General features: G+C 40.7%; 2 protein-coding genes across 4 annotated transcripts; one reads left to right on the top strand and one right to left on the bottom strand.

The window, feature by feature from the left end:
- Nucleotides 1-1,624: 1,624 nt before the first annotated feature.
- vps4a (vacuolar protein sorting 4 homolog A) lies at nt 1,625-7,670 on the top strand. Its single transcript, XM_084364664.1, has 11 exons — nt 1,625-1,851; nt 2,516-2,627; nt 2,728-2,872; nt 2,963-3,024; nt 3,375-3,494; nt 4,258-4,414; nt 4,594-4,742; nt 4,906-4,987; nt 5,132-5,351; nt 5,453-5,593; nt 6,936-7,670. Exons 1-11 carry the CDS (start codon nt 1,831-1,833, stop codon nt 7,035-7,037), a joined length of 1,311 nt encoding a protein of 436 aa, XP_084220790.1. The 5' UTR covers nt 1,625-1,830; the 3' UTR covers nt 7,038-7,670.
- An 889-nt stretch (nt 7,671-8,559) lies between these two features.
- Nucleotides 8,560-20,718, bottom strand: cdk10 (cyclin dependent kinase 10). Of its 3 annotated transcripts, none has more exons than XM_084364665.1 (14): nt 20,655-20,718; nt 19,676-20,006; nt 17,670-17,742; nt 17,488-17,559; nt 16,915-17,017; nt 16,531-16,612; nt 15,212-15,279; nt 14,464-14,516; nt 13,412-13,481; nt 13,119-13,178; nt 12,785-12,908; nt 11,449-11,588; nt 10,648-10,700; nt 8,560-10,554 (listed from the first exon to the last, which is right to left on the bottom strand). In XM_084364665.1, the coding sequence occupies exons 2-14, from the start codon at nt 19,763-19,765 to the stop codon at nt 10,460-10,462; spliced, it is 1,083 nt and encodes a 360-aa protein (XP_084220791.1). In that variant the 5' UTR covers nt 19,766-20,006; nt 20,655-20,718; the 3' UTR covers nt 8,560-10,459. The 3 variants fall into 3 exon arrangements, with proteins under 3 accessions (XP_084220791.1, XP_084220792.1, XP_084220793.1); XM_084364666.1 differs by having other exon boundaries at nt 19,676-20,003; nt 20,655-20,704; XM_084364667.1 differs by lacking the exons at nt 19,676-20,006; nt 20,655-20,718 and adding an exon at nt 18,110-18,274.

Here is a 20,718-nt window from a genome sequence, read left to right as displayed (position 1 = left end):
TCATAACCTTCAGTTGGTTCATAGTACATGTTGCTAAAGTGATCCTTCAGTAGAGCCTCTGTGTTCTTTTGGGCCTCAAATAATGAAGCATTGTGTCCACTGACTGCAGCACAGGAAAATAAGATAACCCTTATGTCCTCGGATAAGGAACACAATCATCAGTCTGAAGGACCTTTTGTTCTATTTTGGACTCTGATGTCCTTGTGATGGTTTGAACAACCTTGTTTGGCTCTTTTATAAAAGTGAAAATATGTTATCATATAGTTCCTATAGCTATATAGCTCTTTTTCAAGCTGTAGTTGATTAGTGGCTGTGTTAAAAAAGAAGCAGAACCCTGCCTGACAGAAAGTCTTTCTCCTGCAACATTTGAAACAATAGTGAAGTGTTGCTCTCTATCATCCTCCATACAGAAGCCCTTAACAGCAATGGGGCAAACATATTATATCCTACATTTTCCTGCGATAACAAGTTAAATTTTATTTGTTTTCTTGAGACCATGAGTTATGATTGTCATTATCACAAGATAACAAATGTTGTTTTCCAGAGATAACTAGATAAATTTGTCGAGATCTCCATATAAAGACGTATACAGTATTTCTGATTCTGATTCTGATAATGAACTTGCTTTATCAACTCAAAGCAACATTTTGTTTTGAGAAAACAAGCAACATATTTGACCCATGGCTGTTTAGGGCTTCCCTAACCTCCGATTTACCACGTTTACCACGTTTCTCTAACCCACTGCACAAATCTGATTGTCTGAAGTTGGTCAACCTTCAACAATCTACAGGCCGTCCCTCTTTGAGCTCGATGCACTAACCAATCAAACCCCTCTAAATCTGTGAATGTACTCCTTTCTTCTTCCTGGTGATTATTTTTAACCTCCTTTCTCTTTTTGTCCTGACATTGTGGCTATCCTGTCGTTGCGTCAAAGACAGGGTTATGAACCAAAGGTAAAATCTGTGGCAGCTTGCGTCCAACACAATCATTGAACTGAAAGGTCACAAAAGGATAAAGTGCTGCTGCAATAACCTGTCATATGCAAAGTATTTTAGACTTCCTTCCAAGACACAGTATACAATGTATGATAGCAATGTAATAATCTCAAATGTAAATACCAATAAAACTGTTACAAATGACATAAGTTGATCTGTGGTTTGTTGTGAAGGTTGAGATGAATATGACAATATTTTATTAGTTACTATATTTCATTTTTCATATTCACGTTTTCTTCATGTTGGGGTGCACACATGTTTATTTCCTGTCTTATAAGAGCATGACTTAATTATTGGTGGAGCACTGCTATAGCACAAACTTAACCGCTAGGTGGCAGCAGCTGCGATCCATTTAAACGTCTGCCACTGTCAAGTTGTTCATTTTAGACATACGACCGGAAATTATCAATAAGAATAAATGTAAAATTATATATAGCGAAAATCATAGCCATAACATATTCTCGACTGAGCTGGTGCATATGTGTATTGTGTCATTTTAACAGCGCATGTCATACGTGTAATGTAGAATAAAAGTCTAAATAATATATCATGGCACATGTTTGTCTTTCGCTGTTTTATTCTGAAAACCCTAACCGGAAGCTATTTTTGTATCCGCGAGCTTGTCGGTTTACGCAGTGTTCGTTGCTGTGGTTTTGTTAGGTCGGGCAGAGCTGTCATATTTGCAAGCTAACGTATTAGCAACTGTCTTGTCATGTCAGGAGCAATCTGTCCCCTCACAACATAGGGCTGTTAACGAGTTCATCTTTTCACATATCCACCTTTGGGTAAGGTTAGCGGATATAAGTCTGGGCAGAGAGCAGAAGAGTGAGATGAAATGACAACGTCAACATTACAGGTAGGCTAATATGAGCTAGCTAACGTTAGCCTGCTACAACTGTAACTAACGCTACATAACTTGGCTTTGCCCATACAGCAGCTCGAGTGGAAGCTAACTTGTTAGCAAAACAGCTGACGATAAAGCCTGCTAACGTTGATAGCAAGACAGTTTAGTTAACTGAGCCAGACAACAGTGTTTCCATTGCGTTGTCTTGAAAATAACTAATTCTGACGTTACTGTAATAGCTATCTAAATAATCTAACTAAATTAAAAACAATCATAATAATGAATTCCTGTTTAGTTTTTGAAGATGTGGATTGTTTACTAGCGTTTAACCTAAATGTTTATAACAGTAGCAGCCGCTATCTCACCGTTAGCCGGGCTGTGGCTCCTGCTCGCAAACAGTTGGCATATGAAAACAAAAACATTTTATTCTGGAAATTGGCTCGAGAAATAGCACACATGATTTTATTGTAGAATCAGATAAACTAATAGGATCCGATTACATTATGTGAGCTGTATAACTGTGCTTTGTTTTGGTTGAAGCTCCATTGTTGACATGTGCAGACTGATATGAGGATGGCCAACATACATCCCCTGCCTCTATTTGTGTCTCCACCCCTAATCCATCTCACATCTACGTCTGACTGTATTCTGACTATATTCTCTGCATCTGTTGCAGAAAGCGATTGATCTTGTGACCAAAGCCACAGAGGAAGACAAGGCAAAGAATTATGAGGAGGCCTTGCGTCTGTACCAGCATGCTGTGGAATACTTCCTACATGCCATCAAATGTGAGTACTGCAGCCTGACAGGTAGTTGATCTAGCCCAACACCTTTCTGTTGGTAAGAACATTGGTGGGTTTCATTCACATTGCTGTCTCCTTTCTTCAGATGAGGCCCACAGCGATAAGGCAAAGGAGAGTATACGAGCAAAGTGTATGCAGTACCTGGACCGAGCGGAGAAACTTAAGGACTACCTGAAGAATAAAGACAAACAGGGCAAAAAGCCTGTCAAAGAGGCACAAAGCAATGACAAGTATGCTGTCTAGCATAGACCCAGAAAATATGTTCAAGGCTGCCTTACTGTACTTGTGTCAACCTGTCTATGTGTCTGTGTCCGGTGTAGGAGTGATAGTGACAGCGAGGGTGAAAATCCAGAAAAGAAGAAACTGCAGGAGCAACTTATGGGTGAGTAAATGTGTGTTTAGGTCAGCTGATATGGTGTTTGTGATATGAATTCAGCGTGGGCCTCTGTTACAATAAATGTACAATTTGACTGACTATTTTGTACAAGTGAAAAACGTGATTGTAATGAGACATTTTGATCAAATGTAACTTTAAATAAACATTTATTTATTTATGCATGTATTTATATGTTTTTTTTTATTTTGTTGTAGTTGTAGTAGTAGTAGGCTTGGTGGCGTTATGGGGTCTTTTTTGTGCCAGGGCTACAGATAGACCTTCAAAGTGTTTCTTCTGATTGCATTTCAAAGATGGACCTGTCAATCTCAATTATGCTCTGCTTTCTTTGTGTCCAGGGGCTATTGTAATGGAGAAGCCAAATGTCAGGTGGAACGATGTTGCTGGCCTGGAGGGAGCTAAGGAAGCTCTGAAGGAAGCTGTAATCCTGCCCATCAAATTCCCTCACCTCTTCACAGGTACTGTGGTATTTTAGGTCTTTCTGATTGTTGAAATCAAAAAGTTTAAAAGGTCAAGAGGTCAATACATTGTATATATGTGTAAATGATAGATGTGTACTGTGAATGTAAATGTCCAATGTAGATTGTATAGTAATGTGAAAACGATGGGTAAATATAGAGCCAAGACAATAAGTAGATCGATCCACTGATTATTGTTTGGTAACAAATTGGTATTCAACAAGCTGGGTCAGCTTCTCAGATGTGAGGATTTGCTACTTTTCTTCGTTACTTCATTTTGATAATTTCCTGCTTTATCAGTGCGAGTTGATTCTCTGGATTTTGGACACTGGATCTGACCAAACATGAAGATTTTAGCTTGATCTTGGGGAATATTAAATATAGGGCTTGGTAATTTTGTCTCAAAATAATACAATTAAAGTTTTAGGCTATATCACAATACACAATATACTGTATATTCTGTATGTTTCTACCCAATACATGATATCAGTATTGCAACAATATACTCCGAGAAGTGGTAGGTGGTAAGTTCACAAAATGACATCACTTTACAGTAATGCAGCCTTTAAAACCAGGAAAAGACAACACTTCACACTTAACACACACATCACAGTATAACAATACCCCATATCAAAGATGATATATAGTCTTATATCTCGATACTGATATAATATCACTATATTACTCAGCCTTAAAGGCTGTTGAACAGTACCCGAGTAGGACATCATGTGACCAACCTGACTTGTGGTCTCTGTGTTCTCAGGCAAGAGGACTCCTTGGAGAGGCATCCTTCTGTTTGGTCCTCCGGGGACGGGGAAGTCGTACCTGGCTAAGGCTGTGGCCACCGAGGCCAATAACTCCACCTTCTTCTCCATCTCCTCCTCAGACCTCATGTCCAAGTGGCTGGGAGAGAGTGAGAAGTATGTCTCTTCCTCAGGGGGTGGCTGGTGTCTGATGTTGTACTCTAGATCTAGAATATATCAGAATTAGTTTAAAACGTCTTTGTAATATTAATTTTATTAGCCATTTTCAGCCCAACTAGAGTGGTAGTCGTGTCTCTGTCTGTCTCATATTTTCCATCCCTCCCTGTTTCTCCCAGACTGGTGAAGAACTTATTTGACCTGGCTCGCCAGCACAAACCCTCAATCATCTTCATCGATGAGGTGGACTCGCTGTGCGGCTCAAGGAATGAGAATGAGAGCGAGGCTGCCCGCCGCATCAAGACAGAGTTCTTGGTCCAGATGCAGGGTGAGCCAAATGAGAACAATAAGACAGTGTAGAATATGCAGTATCAAATCATATCTGCTGTATAATTGACAATAGAAAACTATAAAGTTAAACTAAAATATGCAAGCACCCTGCCCTTCATGGACACTGAAGCAGAGTTGACCAAAGCTCTCTGGCTTTGCAGGTGTGGGAAACAACAACGATGGAATCTTAGTGCTGGGAGCCACCAACATCCCCTGGGTGCTAGATGCTGCCATCCGCAGAAGGTCAGTTGGTTTTATAAGTGGAGTCATTCATAATAACCTAATTTCTTACCAAAGAGAGGCAAATTCATCTTGGTCATTCAGAAAATACATTTTTTCTGTAGCTGTATGACTCACCGGTGAGATTAAATGACTTCTGTGTGTCAGATTTGAGAAGCGTATCTACATCCCTCTGCCAGAGGAGCCAGCTCGGTCTCAGATGTTTCGTCTCCATCTGGGCAACACGCCGCACAGCCTGAGCGAGGCCGACCTGCGGCAGCTTGCCCGTAAAACAGATGGCTACTCCGGCGCCGACATCAGCATCATCGTGCGGGACGCGCTCATGCAGCCTGTCAGGAAGGTCCAGTCTGCTACACACTTCAAAAAGGTGACATCATTAGAAACCCAAGAAAAAAACGAGGCCAATCTTCAGAAGCCCATGTCGGTTGAATCCCTGATTTGGTTCATAGTTTGTTTGTTGTCCTGCAGGTTCGCGGTCCATCCCGAAGCAACAACCAGGTGATGGTGGATGACCTCTTGACTCCATGTTCCCCTGGTGACCCTGCAGCCGTAGAGATGACCTGGATGGATGTGCCTAGTGATAAGCTACTGGAGCCCATAGTCTGCATGGTGAGTGAAACACTGCAGCTCTTCATTCCAGACCTCCATTTGATGTTGCCTCCATAGTAACAAGATAGGAGAATTCGCTTAACCTGGACTTTTATTAAAAATATAAGATCATTAAACTTTGTGTTATTACACACAATACTAAAAATAATAGCCTATAAATAAGTGTGTGATTATACACAAAGAGAGCTATGTACTGTGCACAAGTATGGGAAACAAATCGATTACTCAATATTTGTGTTCTTATGTCCAGAGATGGATTGTGATGAATAAATCCAAGTACTATATAACAGTTAATATAAAGCTTTTGAAGCGTTATTGTTATGCATCTAAATGTCTTGACATCTTGACAGCAATCAATAAATGAAGTATAGTTTAGTTTTAGTAAATAAAGTTTGAGTCCTGCTACATCTTTTTTAGAGAATGAAGTCTTGATGATGAATCGAGTCTCACGGCCTGGGGAAAGAAGTTATAAAGAAAAATCTAAAAAATGCAGTATCTGTGGCGGCTGCAGGCCTCTAAAAAGCCAATCCAATCATCTCCTTAAGCCTGTATGAAGTCTTGACAGGCACAAGAATGACAGAGAGTGCAGCCACAATTCCCCAATTCTAACATGCTAGCGTGACAGCAGTGAGTACTAACAATAGCCATGTTCGTTGTTTACGTTCATTATGATAATGCTGGGTGTTTTCTTACATGTGAGTGAGACATGAGGTAATTGGATATGGTCAGCAATGACGATGCACTGCGCTCACACAGCACACAGCCCCTGAGCCTGTTGTTCGGAAGCTAACTCATTAGCACACAGTCCCTGAGCCAAGGAACACAGCAGCAACAGCCTTATTCATCGGCTTACCCAGTTAACACAAAGCACACACCTTCAGCAGTGAAGAGTAACTGTTTCGCCTCGTAGCCTTTTCGGACTGAGCTGTGTTCATTAGGACTATTTTGCTTGCGATATATGATTTTGGCATTTAACAGAGTTGTTAATTTATGGATTTATTAGACTAAAAAAGCTAAGAGGGCTTGTGTAATCTAGCTAACTAGAAGCTAACACATACATGTATCTCCCTGCTGGCCAGCGAGAGCTACAGGGCAGTCAATGTTACTGTAGTTAGGCAGTCCCAGTTCATGGCTCTGAAGGAAGACCTGAAGGGAGGAGGGGGATTTATTTGGTTGAATACTTGGATTGGCTTCTCCAGTCTTACCAGCCCCAGCTTCAGCAGCAAAGATGTTTATGCTGCTGAAGTTGGAGAGTACATGAACATCAGTCAGGTGGTAAACTGGATGAAGAAGAATTTGAATAAAAAACAAAAACTGACTTGAATCTCCTTTTCCTTTGCAGTCAGACATGCTGCGCTCTCTGTCCACCACCCGCCCCACAGTCAACACTGAAGATCTGCTGAAGGTCAAGAAGTTCACAGAGGACTTTGGGATGGAGGGCTGAGAGACAGAGCCCCACCCTAACCTGCCCCACCTCTCCCCTGTCTACCAGAAGGGTCAAACTGCTCCCATCAACACTCACCCCGCCCCTTAACTGCTGTACCATCCTGTAGGCTTCCATCTCTCAGCTGAGCGCTTGGTTCACTGCCTCTTACGGTTTTCAAAATAAATCACTGGTCTGTGGGAGCAAAGAAAGAAATCTTGTATTTCTACCTTCTAATCATCCGGGCCAGTATTTTTGAATCCTCGGAGGAAGTTGACCAAATGCTACAACAGAAAATCTTGGTGTGATTTGGTAGTTGGACAATAGAGCCCACGTCTTTCCCCCATTTCAGACAATGTTCCGTTACAAAGCAGCCGCTACAGCATATTCACTACAAGAACTTTTCATCTAACCTGCATCGATGTGAGGAAAGCCGAATTTGAATCTGAACTGAATGAAGTTTGTCGCTCTCTGAGCCGATTCTACCTGACTGAAGGACTGTACATTTTGTTGCCGTCGTGCACTTTGCTTTGGAGCGCAATGAAGGACAGTGACGTTTGAAGAAGACACAAAAGAAGAAGATAGTACTCCTGCCAGGCATGTGAGTGTGTGAATGCATCTAAGTGTTTTTATTAAAACATGTGTGTGTTAATGTATTTGTCTATATGTTGAGAGCCCTGTTATTTTGTTATTTGATGGAGTTAAATTAATTGATGATCGCTGCTGCCTCAATGTCCCTCTGCAGCTCTCTGTGTGTCTGCATCAGGCCTGTACCTCAGTGCCAGCAGCAGTCTGAGCAAAGCTTCCATCTTTAATATTTACAATACAAGAGATGTGCTTGATCGAGAGCCAAACACCACATTTCAAACTCAGTGTTAACCGTCTTGTTGCTCTTGAGTGAACAGTCTCACTATGAGGTTAATATTTCCAGCTATTCTGGAGCTTCTGGTCATATTTAAAAGCTGAGGTTTATGGGTTACATTTGACCTTGAAAAGGGTCAGAAGCAGTTGGTCCATTAAGTAACAGTTCTGGGAAGGCTATGAAATGTTCCCACCAAAAAATTTAAATCTAAACATCTGCAATTCTTGGCAAATTCTTAATCACTTCACATTTTATAATTGGCTGATGATGATCATGTGATATGATCAAAAGCTCCAGAACAGCTGCTAAACAGACCTAGTGGTGAGATGTTCTCTAGTTTTTGCACCGCATTTCCCAGAAAACACTTGTACTGTGATTTATTTATTTCTGGATTTGCTCTTATTGAAGTTTGTGTTTGTTTAGCAGTCCGTTCAGCTGAGATTGTGTCAGTACTGAACACACTCAGTTAAAGAGAATCAGTCAAGCACATCTTTCAATCTTAATATTTTGATTTTGTCGTTTGCCCTGGCATACATTGTTGAACAATTCTACAACACTTTATACAACATGTTTGATCTCACCAGACATGTAACTTGACTAAGTAGAGATACAGTATGTTTACACTTGAAGTATTTTGCTTTTGTTGATGTTTCATTAAGGAGCTCTGGTGAATGTCCCGTGTTTCTTTTGAAGGCAGATATACACACCAAGTTCTACTCTGAAGCAGACACTTCCATGTTGTTTCATGGCTTGCTCTTCTTCACAAGCTCAAATAATGTTTGACCTGTTGTAAGCTAACAGACAATAAGGAAAGCTAGCTAATAAGAAGCAGGATCACACAGTTAGCCACTTTGAAGTGATCTTCTACTGCTGTTGGATGTTTGCTCTGTACCAGCGCTCTGGGGCTGTCTGGCTAACTCAGTGATGGGACTTCTTGTGTTTAGCTCAGTGCTCTGTGTCTGTGGAGGTACATACTGGTGCAGTGGGAGATCAGTTATTGACGTCCCTGTAAGGGAACTTAACCTGCCGCTGGCCATGTAACCATTACTACTAATTTATCCTGCATTAATAAAAACTGACATTTCAAATGAAAAGAGGCAAGGTTGTTGGTTTGACATGTTTATTATGTTTATTATGTTCAATAGCTGCAAGTTGTAGACATATGTACAGGCTCTACAGTAACATTTTCAGTGTCGATCCCACTAGGTAGACTTCAGTCATCATTCATGGCCATTTTTCAAAGACTCAACTTTTCAACGTTCTTAAATTATTATTTGTAATGAAAAAATATTATCACATTCGAAACAAATGCAAACTAGAAACATTTTTGACATTTTAGCGGTCTCAGACTTTTTGACACTACTGTTATATTGTCCCAATATGTGTTTACTGTTTCGGTGCACAGATGTCATTTTTATATAAATTTAATTTTTGACCAGTAAAATTTATAATCACATATTTGTCACAAGTGTTTGATAACCACATTTGAGGGATCATTGCAACAAATATATATATACCGAGTAGTACATATATGGTAATCTTTTATTCCCTAAAATTGAGTATCGGTTGGGCCCTAGATTAAACTAATGAGGCCATTGTTCAGTTACAGTACGTTTTGAGCATTCAAGCTAAGGCTCTTAAAGGAACTGATCAACACTTTGTAAAATATGCCTTTACACTTTTCTTTTTTGCCAAGTCAAGAAGATTGATACCACTCTCCTGGCTGTACAATCACATTTAAGAGAGCAGACATGAGTGGTTTCAATCTTCTCACCGAACACTCTCCAAGAAAGCAAAAAGGCATATTTCCCAAAATGTCAAACGATCACTTTAACAACTAACAACACAGCGAACGGATTCAGGGTTCCAGCATTTTACCCAAGGACACTTTGACAGCTGACACATACTGATGGTTGTGAGGATCAAACCACAAACTCCTTGAATCACACAGGCAGATTCTTGGACTTCAATCCTATGTTCACTAATATGGTTAAAAAAAAGCTCCCATCAGGTCTTTTGTGCAGACTTCAGACTTCAGTTCCTACTTCTCATGCTTCTTCACAGTTTTACAGTTTAGATGTTAGGACTGTAACTGATTACAGAATAGCAAAGACCGTTATAACAGCACATCTAAAACGGGACAAATGCGAAACACGAAGGACACGCTGCCTCAGCATATTTGTCAAGGCAACTTTGTCTACACTACCTTCACCTTATTTGGTGTGCGGATCTTGGCAGCAGTACAAAAGAAATACTCCAGGAAAGAGACTTCTAGTGGGCCTATAAGTGGAACACAGTGCCACAAACCACTGAGCTACATTACCGAGTGTGTGCCTACAGCCCTTTTAATACTACACTGAACACTGCAGAGGTCTGAGTCAACAGTCCAGTAATGTGTTGATCTGTGCCGGAGTTTGTTTGCGACTGAACTAGCTTTTATTTGCTGAAAGTTCCAGACCCACGTTCTGTCCACTCAGTTTGAACAGAAACCAAAGTCCATCCTTTGAGTGCACATTCCTGAAAGTGTCACTACCACAGGGGCATCTTTGAGTCAGCTGTCTCATCATCACTACCTCCTCCATCACACTTTGCTCCGTTTCGAGTGGCTCTCTGCCGGAGGGGCTGCCCGCTTGTTTCGGTGGTGGGGGAAGGTTGGCATCAGCTCTGGTTCACAGGCTGCACAGGAAAGCAGACAGACGAGATTAATGTCCTACAGTACATCAGAGGGAACAGCTACAGCTGATACTGATCCAAAATCCTTTCACTCACGTAGAGGTTTCTCTTTGAAATAGGAACTCTCCAAACAGTCTTTGGCAGTAGCTCTGGATCAGGAAAACAGACAAGAAGCAGCCACTGATTAAGAACCGAACACATCTGACAAAGAAGTGTCAGCTAATAGTTGTAAATCAGCCTTGTGTTATCGATTCCTGACAAAGACAACAATACTGGTACATGTATAGCCTGCAGATATGGAAGCCTGGGAATTATACACTGTCCCTTAATAGTGCAGTAATAAGTTGGAGGTGTCAAGTTGACATGTTTTTCTGACAAAGGGTCAAATCAAGTCTGACATGCTAGTGTGAGAAGTCTTCAGTCTTATTAAATGTAAGCAAAAATCATCCCTGATTGTTTATAATTGATAAATTATATATAATACACAATAACAACAAAGTCAATAATATGTAGGTGATTCTGTGTATATTTAGTGTAATTCACATCATGTGTTGATTAGATTATGTGTCATCTGTTTCTGGGTGTAAACAAGACGAATCCTCTGATTAATCATGTCAAACTGACAATATGGTGGGTTAAGTTAAACTATTATCAGTCATGGGGATGCAACTGACATGATCTTGATTTCAACTTTGCAGTAGCCATAGCAACACCACTGCCCTTGGCTACAAGAGTAAAGGAAGTGCAAATGGTAAAGGTAAGGTTTATGCCACAGTGTTATCACGGAGTCTGTAGGCTCTGAGTGAATGTTTTCTCATGAAGATGCTCGGGGTGATTTACAATTATTTTTCAGTGCACTGATGCCATTTAAGAACATTTTGATTTTTTTATTTTCACCTGCGCTGTGGGTTGTACATGAAGAGCAGGTTGAGCAGTCTGTGTCCGGCATCAGACAGCCAGGTGAATTTATTCTTCAGGTTGTTGTACGGCTGCTTTCTCAAACTGTACTGACCGATGAGGGGCAGCTGAGAGAAACCCTGGGTGAGACACACACAAATTAAACGTGGCATATTCCTCATCACCAGACATTACAGACATAGGGCTCTAGCTTACACCTGGCACAAAGCAGTGCACAGTGTCATTGCTAGATTCAGACCGGCGCAGTTGTCATTTTCACGCCCAGCGCCCACGTTGTGTAAATAGCAAATGTCCTTGCACCCATCTGTGCACCCCTGGGCGTGTTGGTCTTAAAATGAGGTGCGGTGTGCCATCTTTAGGCAGCAGAAAGTGACTGTGCCATAGACCAACAAAAAGCTGGTCTGAAGTCAAAAGCACAGTATTGTTGCTGCTATTTAAAGAGCACCTTATTCAGATAGTAAGATGTGCCTTCAAGCGACCTCACTACATGCGTACACTGATATTATGATGAGAGAAGCTGCCTTCAGTTAATTTAAATGCTTCCATGTAATGTCACTCTAACAAATATCATGGCATATTTAAGAAGCAAAATTAAAAGCTGTAGTTATAAACTTGACAGGACAGAGGAAACAGAAACAAACTTGTAGCTTCTGAAATAACATTTAAAGACAGCTGTGATGGAGCTCTGGATTTAACAGGACTGTTGGCTGGTCCACACCAAACTTTTTTACTGTACAAATTTGAGCTGTGTGACCTTCTGATGTTTAGAAGAACATTATTTTGCATGAAACTCTAACAAATCCTCTCGACTGAATCAGTGAGTTTAAGCTCCTGCACCGAGGATCGCTGCAGGTAATCAGTAGTCATTAATATTTTCCTCATTAAAGACGTTTCATTCCAGCAAACTGCATCCCATCCCTGTCATTTATAACCTGTTCCACACTAGGCAGATCAGCAGTACACGTGCGAGCACACATGTTGATGGGACAGAGAATTGGGAAACAGCGGGGCAGAGCATCCCACAGCCGAGGACCACATACCTGTCCCTTAGAGGACCAAGGCGAGTGTCGCTTTTTGCTTAATGTTGCGCCCAAAACACACCCATGGCTAATTAGTGTCTAAATGCAGTCCCTTTAAAGCCGTGCACCTCACCTTGCACCCAGATTATCTGCTGTTTAACTAGCAAGAGGGAGTTGGACAGAATGTACATGGCCTAAACACACTTGTGGCATGTGCTTTAGACCATACGCCACAGATCGTTTAAACAGGGTCCAAAGAGTTTTTACCGAAGACATATAAAGAGCTGTAGTCTCACCGGCCAGATGTTTTCATTGGGTGTTCCCAGCAGCTGAACTATCAGGTCGACCTGCTGGATCTCAGAGGTACCAGGCAGCAGTGGTTTGTGAGCCAGCAGCTCAGCCAGGATACAGCCTACAGCCCTGCAAAGGAAACAGCACAGCAAGTTCAGTTTTAACAACTGATGCCATCGTGTTCATTTGGATCCTAATAGTGGATGATGTGTGGAGGTTACTTCAATGTGATCAGGGCATAAAGTGAATGTGTATGTGTGGACAGTATGTGTTGATCTCATGTGTGTGTTGTGTATGTCTATGTGTATGTTGTCATGATGCCAGAGGTTGAAGCCTCACCACATGTCCAGGGCTGTAGTCTGGGACTTGGTCCCTAGGAGGAGCTCAGGAGCTCTGTACCTACCAAAAAGATGGGGAGGGGGGACTTTGTCAGCATGAGGCAATGAGGCTAATAAGGGGAGGATTACTGAGAGAGATTACGAGGATGAGTTTCCACTGAGGCTGCACAAGCACAAGGTAAGCAACACAAGGGTTACTTACCTGGCCTGTACGACACTCTCACCCTCGCATACAGAATTAGTCTAAAGGGGCATTAAGGGTAAACACGGCTGAGAAGTCCAGTAGACACTCACCACAGTGTGACCACTCTGGGCGTCATGGGCTGCTGGGGGATGCCGTACATCCTGGCCAACCCAAAATCAGCTGAATACAGCAGAAACAAAAACAAGATCCATGAAGTATTACTACTACTGACAATTCATGTCATTAGACTACAGCTGAACTGACTGAATTGTTTTCATTCAGTAATATGTTGATTGTTTTCTCGATAAATCAATTGATCAAATGATACAATGTCAGAAAATGAGCATCAAAATTTCCCTGCAACTGTTTTTTTTTACATTACCTTCATCAAAAGCTTGATGAGCTGAGATGGTGTTAAGAGCTCCACAAAGTGGACCTTGATTCTCTTTTCAAAATAGTTTTTTAAAGTTTCAACTAAGCATATTCTGTTGTCTGTCTGATGTGGCTGAAAGACCACAAAAGAACTAGCAAGTGGACCCTGCGCAAAGAGCACAGACAACAAACAACAAAAATATAAAGGATGCTACTTATATACATACATGTTAACAGTGACCATTACCAGAGCTGCAACAATTAGTTGATTAGTCAAAGAAAAGTAACTATTAACTATTTTGATAATAGATTAATCCTTTCAGTCTTTCTTCTAGCTAAAATGTCAAACATTCGCTGGTTCCAGCTTCTAAAATGTGAGAATTCACTGCTTTCCTTTGTCATTTATGACAGTAAATGAAGAGTCTTTTATCTTTTTGGACTGTTGGTTGGACAAAAGAAGCAGTTTGAAGACTGGTTATGGGAAACTGTGATTACAGTAGTATTTCTCACAAATTCTATAAAGTTAAAGATTAAACAATAACTCTTGACAAATCATTAAATCAGAATCAGGGGGTCTAAGGAGAGAGGCTGTTATGTGTTGTTAGATGAGGTCAGTTTAAATTAGGGAATATTTAAATAAACTTTGTATCATTTTCATCCAATAAAGCCATTTCACATAAAGAGGAAAGCACATACATGTTATCAGTAATTGACAGATATCAGACTGGAGACTATAGTTGTGGTTATATTGAGCAGTGCAGAGGTGGTTATGGTAATAGTGATGACTCACCAATCTTAACGCAGCCTTTGTCTGTCATCAGCAGATTAGACACCTTCAGGTCCCTGATAACAAGATTGAAGAGGGCACAGTAATGAGCCAGCTGCCAGACGATACAACACATTCAGCCCCCTTCTCTTCTCTTCTCTGGTCTTTTAGAGGTGAATTCACATCTGCTTTAAAGCTTTTCAGTCACAGCTTTAACTCAGAACTTATTTGTATCAGCACAGCTTTTGTCTTGACGGAATTCTGAGAGAGCTGACTCTTTATTGATTATGAAGTTAAATAACATGAACACACAAAAGCTGTAGCTTTTTTTCACTTCAGTGACGTTTTTCCATTACGTTTGCCGGCCTGGCTCTACTCGGTTTGACTTGACACATCAGGCCAGTGCAGCAGGGATTTGCATTTCCATAAAAAAAAAAAAGAAAATCAGCTAACAAAGCTCCATTACATTTGCTGGCAAATTCCTCCCTTATTTAGTTGTTTAAAAGCTTTTATCATGAAGCAGGTTAGGTTTTTTACCAGCAGTTACTTTACAGGACTCCGGAAACAGCTAAAAGCGAACACGGTGAGCTACAGCAGATATCTGTCCAAACAGGGACGCAGGAGAGAAACGGTAATAACGCCTTTCTTTGTCTGAATGCATAGATTCCTGCATCACTGACTGTTCATCTGTGAGCAAGTGTCACCTCATTTTTAATATACATGGTGCAAAACTGGTTACTAGTTAGGCTTCCAGTAAATGTGTGCAACTGACCTGTGTATGATGAAGTTGTGGTGGAGATACTCCAGGCCTCTGAGCAGCTGAAGGATAATACACTTTACCTGAAAAAGCATAGAGGAAATATTAGAAAGTAGATAACACAAACTGACCCGGCAATTAAGGAGCTGTGCAGACCAAATCAGTAAGGTCTTGACAGGAAGATGTATAAATAAAACCGGGGATTGTTGAGGGAATTTCCAGGGGCCCTTATAAAAAAAACATTTTTGTACAGCATTGGCTCTTTATAGCATGAGACCACTGTAAACAAAACAAATTCTCCTTGTGACACCCAGACACGGGTCATGGCCTCAGTGTGGACACTAAATGTGAGCAGAGAGGAGTCAATCAAAGACTTTGTTTTCCTTTGCAGATTGATTCATTTGACTGATTTTTAAAGGACCAGAACGTGTGAAATTGTGCAGTATTTCACAAGAACAAAGCACAAATTAGGTCAACCAAAAAAACCAAAAACAATTCTGCATAACAAAAACCTTCATTTTTTAAAAATGTGTTAACCTTAAAGATTAACTCCCAGGTCCTGGGGAGTACGACTGTATATGTGAAAAAGTAGTATAAAGCCTTTTATGGCTCCAGAGGAAGCTTCATGTAATCTGATAAATTGCCTCCAGTGATGTCACTCAGTGACTTAGTTGCTTTGTGGGTAATGTAGGCACCAGGTTTTGCAGTCCACTGGTCTAGCATTGCACTTCAACAACACTGTTGGACTCAGTATGGACAGTTTCAAAACAAATGATCAAAATCGATACAGCAGAACCAGAGATATGACTTTTTTATTTCGCACATTCTTCTTTCTTTTCAAAACCTGGTGCCTACATTACCCACAATGCAGCTGAGTCACTGTGTGACATCTCTGGAGGCAATTTATCAGATTACATGCAGCTTGGTGCAAAAAGGCTTTTTGCTACTTTTTCACAATTGTTTCCACAAGACCTTTAAAGACACTTTGATGTGTACAACTGGTGGAGTTGCTGATTAATCTCTTGAAAAGGAAAGAGCAAGTCTAACTTTTAAAAAAGCCTTTTTACTATCCCACAACACTACATGATCTGCCACTGGTCAACATAATATCTGTTGCACGTGGTTATGGAGGTCTTATGAAATGTTATTAATGTTATTAATTATGTGTTTGGACTGGTAGCCTGAAAAAGACCATGCAAAAAATCTAGTACAGACAGATGAAGACAGAAGCACATTAAATTAGTCAGAGACTCAAACCAGTACAGATCATTAATGCTGGCTTCGTTGGTAAATCTGTGTTAATTGTTAGATTGAGGAACTTGACTCGGTCGTACCTGAGCCTCAGAGAACGGCGTCTGCATGTTCTCCAGCAGACTTGCCAAGTCCTGTTCACAGTAACTCATCACCAGAAACAGACTGAACAGGAAACACACAGAAATACAGAAAAATAAGTGATCAAGTGTTAAGTTTACAGATAATAGTAAAACCAGTTGTGGTGACAAAGATTACAGTTTGGAACATGAACTACACATAGTCATACCTGATGGACATGACATAACTTAATTAATCATATATTCATGACATATAAGTCGTGAACTCTAATAGTCCAGAATCTGAATAGTTGCATTACACTCAGAGATGTGCAGCATTAAAGGCTGCTGTAGGAAATCCACTGATGTAGATCTACCCTCACACCATTATGTAAGTGTGTGTACTACCTCTCCAGTTGGCTGCCAACAACCACTTCTTTCAGCTCCACTATGTTGGGATGTCTGAGCCTCAGCAGCAGGTTGATCTCTCTGAGGCTACTAATGGGGATCCCTGACAGACAAAGGTTAGGGCGTCAGCAGGTCCAACAACTTTTACAGCTCATTTTGACAACCAAAATACAGAAACAACAATGGGAACAGTCAGGGATTTTGGAAACCATGGGGCAATTCCTTTTAATAAACTTTGTATTTATTCATTGCCAATATTTTTAAAATGCTAAAGGTGAAATATAGGTTAGCTGGTATGTCCAACATTGTGTTCCAGAGCAAGATATATCTCAACTCCTCTAGTGCCACAATCAGGCCATAATTCACACATCTATACAAGAAATATCAGAATCTTAATGGAGAATTTTTAATTGAATTTATTAAGACCATTGACTCACGCTACATTTCCCAAATTGCTAATTCTATGCAAATAACAAATGCACCAAGACAAACACAAATACACACAATAGATGCAAAAATAATGCATTCAAAACAATCTAAAATGCACACTGACGAATAACTCAGCACTCTTACCATCTTTCTCTTTGTCCATCCGGACCTTCTTCAATGCTACTATCTCATCTGACTTGGTGTCTCGGGCTCGGTCTATAACAAACAAGGAACAGTTAATCTACTGACAAACTCAGAGATCAAATGATCTGCTATTAGGATTTCCTAGTCGAGCCAATCAATAGTCTCCAACATAAACAACTTACACACAATGCCATACGTTCCTTCTCCTATGCGGTTGAGTTTCTCAAACTCTCTGACACTTCTGCAGCTCCCAAACTGAAAAGAGTGAAAAGATAAAGTGATGGCACAAAGGTTCTCTTCACTTCAGTGAACTCCAAGCATCATGTTCGTCTCAAGTATTCAGTGAATTCTGATTACAATATTTCCTTACAGGATCAAACTTAAAGAATATGGTTAATGGACGGACACTGGGAAGTTGCACTATTCCTCTGGATAACTCCATGTGACATATAACTTGAGTGAATATTTAGTGAAGAAATGATTATTATATAATAATATAATTATTATTTCTTATACAACAAAAAAACTCAATGAAAGGGATCATCAAACCAGTCGCCTCAAGCCACTAAGAAGAATTGATTGTGTGGGGAATTGCAATTAGGGTCATTCCATGCCAACTCACCTAAGATCCAGAACTTCACATTGTCCTGCCGACGAGAAACAATCTGTCTTTCTGATTCACATCGCATTTCTCTAACTTTTGTTTTTGTTTTCTGTTCCCACAAGCTGCTAGCTGTGTCGCTCTCTCACTGTCCACGCTCTATAGCTTCCTCCTCCTGCTCCTGCTCCTGCTCCTCCTGTCCTCCTCCTCTCTTTTCATTCAGGCTCCTTTCTCATGGACCACAGGCCCTTGGGAACATCTCTCTCTCCTGGCTCCTGCTGCCTCACATATTGACGGATATACTGTAGATCGTCATACCCTGGGCTCCGCTGGATCATTGCTCTCCTCTGTTTTACTTGAAATTTGTCCTGAACATCAAAGAGACCCCAAGGATCAGGTTTTTATTTAAATACTTGTTGCTGATAAAAAATGACTTCCTTATATTCATTTGATTACTGGAACCATTCAGTAACAACTATTTAATTGAATTACTGTTACTGAATGGTTAAATGTTGTCAAGTTTCCTCCAGGTCTCTTGGATGTTCAGGAAAAATTTCAACACAATCAACAAAATTAGGTGATTGTTGAGGCTAAGTGTACACATACAACAGATTAAACTGAGGGCCAGACTTAAAAAATACATAACTTAAAATGTATTTGGAGTTCAGCTATCGGATTTTGCAAGTTGTCACGAATCTAGTAGAAGTTCAAATATAGATACTGCCAAGAAAAATCCATGACAGGAACTGGTCCGGGGTGTTTTGGTATGGAATGACCCATTACCTGAATGGAAAAAACCACATTAGACAACTAATCTGGACGGCTAGTGTCGGAGGATTGTGATTACTTTTCCAAAAAGGTTTACTAAGTCTTAAAAGAGGAATGCTAAAGGTAAGGAAAGGACACAGTAAGGGTTCATCTAGGAATCACTAGATGACGTAGATGGTTGGTGCTTTGACATGCAGGCTTATGTGTTGGTGGAAGCCAGTAATGAGATTGGCTTGTGCTGGAGACAATGTAGTGACAGTACAAGTGTCCCAGTGACCTTAACTTTACCTTGAAAGTTAAGTAAATCAAAAAGCGAAGGCACCTCACCTCGCCCACTTGCTCTTCAACAATGTGTACCCTTAAATTCGGGTAGCTTATAACTTGAGAAAACCGACTCTGTTAGATGGAGAGCATGCCAAACTCCATTTAAAAATCAGCAATTTTAATAACTACCTTGCTTACCAGTGACGGCCACTTTACCCCCAAAAAAGATATCATAAATATCACGAGCGTATAGATGGAATTTGAAATTCAGAACAGTAGCCGGTTCATTTGCTCTTTCTTGAAATTAGCATTATATAGTTTTGTATGAGGGTTGAGATTATATTGAGCAAAACAGCTTCCCAGTCCCATTATATTTAACTATGCCTTTGTCAAATGTATGCCGAATATCTGAGTAGACCATTTAGATACAATACAGGGGTTTACTTGTGTTCTATGAACGCTGTGTTGTCGCCAACATGCTGGTTATAATTAAACACCAGAGAATCCTGAGGAGTTTGGCGTCACTTTCTTCCCACGAGCAGCTGATTGTCTTACCCTGTCATTTTGAGGCACTGCGAATGTTGTATTGTTCTTGATGGACTTGAGCCTTATAGGGTCCGGTTCATCCTCTCCCACGGTCTCCATTCTTTCATTTGAGATCGCTTTCGGCCTCAGAAGACACGCATACCGCCCATCGAGGGGTTTATGTTGACACGGAGCAGCTCACCTCGCTGGGCGCCGCCATACTGTTTCTGTTCCGGGTCCGCACGAGGACAACCGAGTGCTTTCCCCGGAGTGTCAGCAGCCATGGACCGGGACACGGCGTGAGACACTTCCCGCTCTTTGTACAGCCCGGGGGTATTTGTGAAGTCCAGTTTGAGTCCTTCTAGGAAGACAGTGATTAAGAAGTTTTTTATTTACTCATGTTATGACATAACGCAGTCCCACTAGTGCCCACAAAGAATAACATGTTGCTATATTGTTGTTAGGGGTGAGCATGGCTGTTGTAGCAGCAGTAGTATTATAACTCCAGCATCTTATTGTTTAACTTCAGGCAGCAGGAGTTGAGATATTTAGTCCCTCGTGTAGGTCAAGATTCTCCCAAAAAGCCCACATCTCTCCACCCTCCATCTATTATTCTCAATCCAGTTGTAAGATGTCCACCAAGGACATGATAGACTGACAGCTGCAGGCCTGTTCACACACACCTTGATCTTTGAGAGTAAAATCAGTAAAGTTCCCCTTTGAGGTAACTATAAAATATGATGCATTCTTATGGGTTACACAGCAGTAGACCTTTATACTGTATTAAAAAGCTGCTCACACTTCAATGAGTAAATCAAATAATCAATAATTTTGAATTAAATAGAGGGACACCACACACTTATTGAGAAGGAATTATTATAATTATTTCTGTATGAGTCTATTAATTGTTTTGTTCCTTTGTACTTTTAATTATATCAATGAAAAATATTGATACTTTCATACACTACATGATTTGAATACTTCCACCACTGTTTGATTCCCAGTTTACCTTCTGTGGTAGGACACACTGCGTCACTTTCTGTTTGCAAATCTCCTCCCCACTACAACAGGTG

Source organism: Pagrus pagrus (assembly GCF_965226575.1).
Source record: "Pagrus pagrus genome assembly, chromosome: 10".
Taxonomy (NCBI): domain Eukaryota; kingdom Metazoa; phylum Chordata; class Actinopteri; order Spariformes; family Sparidae; genus Pagrus; species Pagrus pagrus.
Note: the sequence above shows the minus strand (reverse complement) of the source record. Positions and strands in the feature narration are given on the sequence as shown.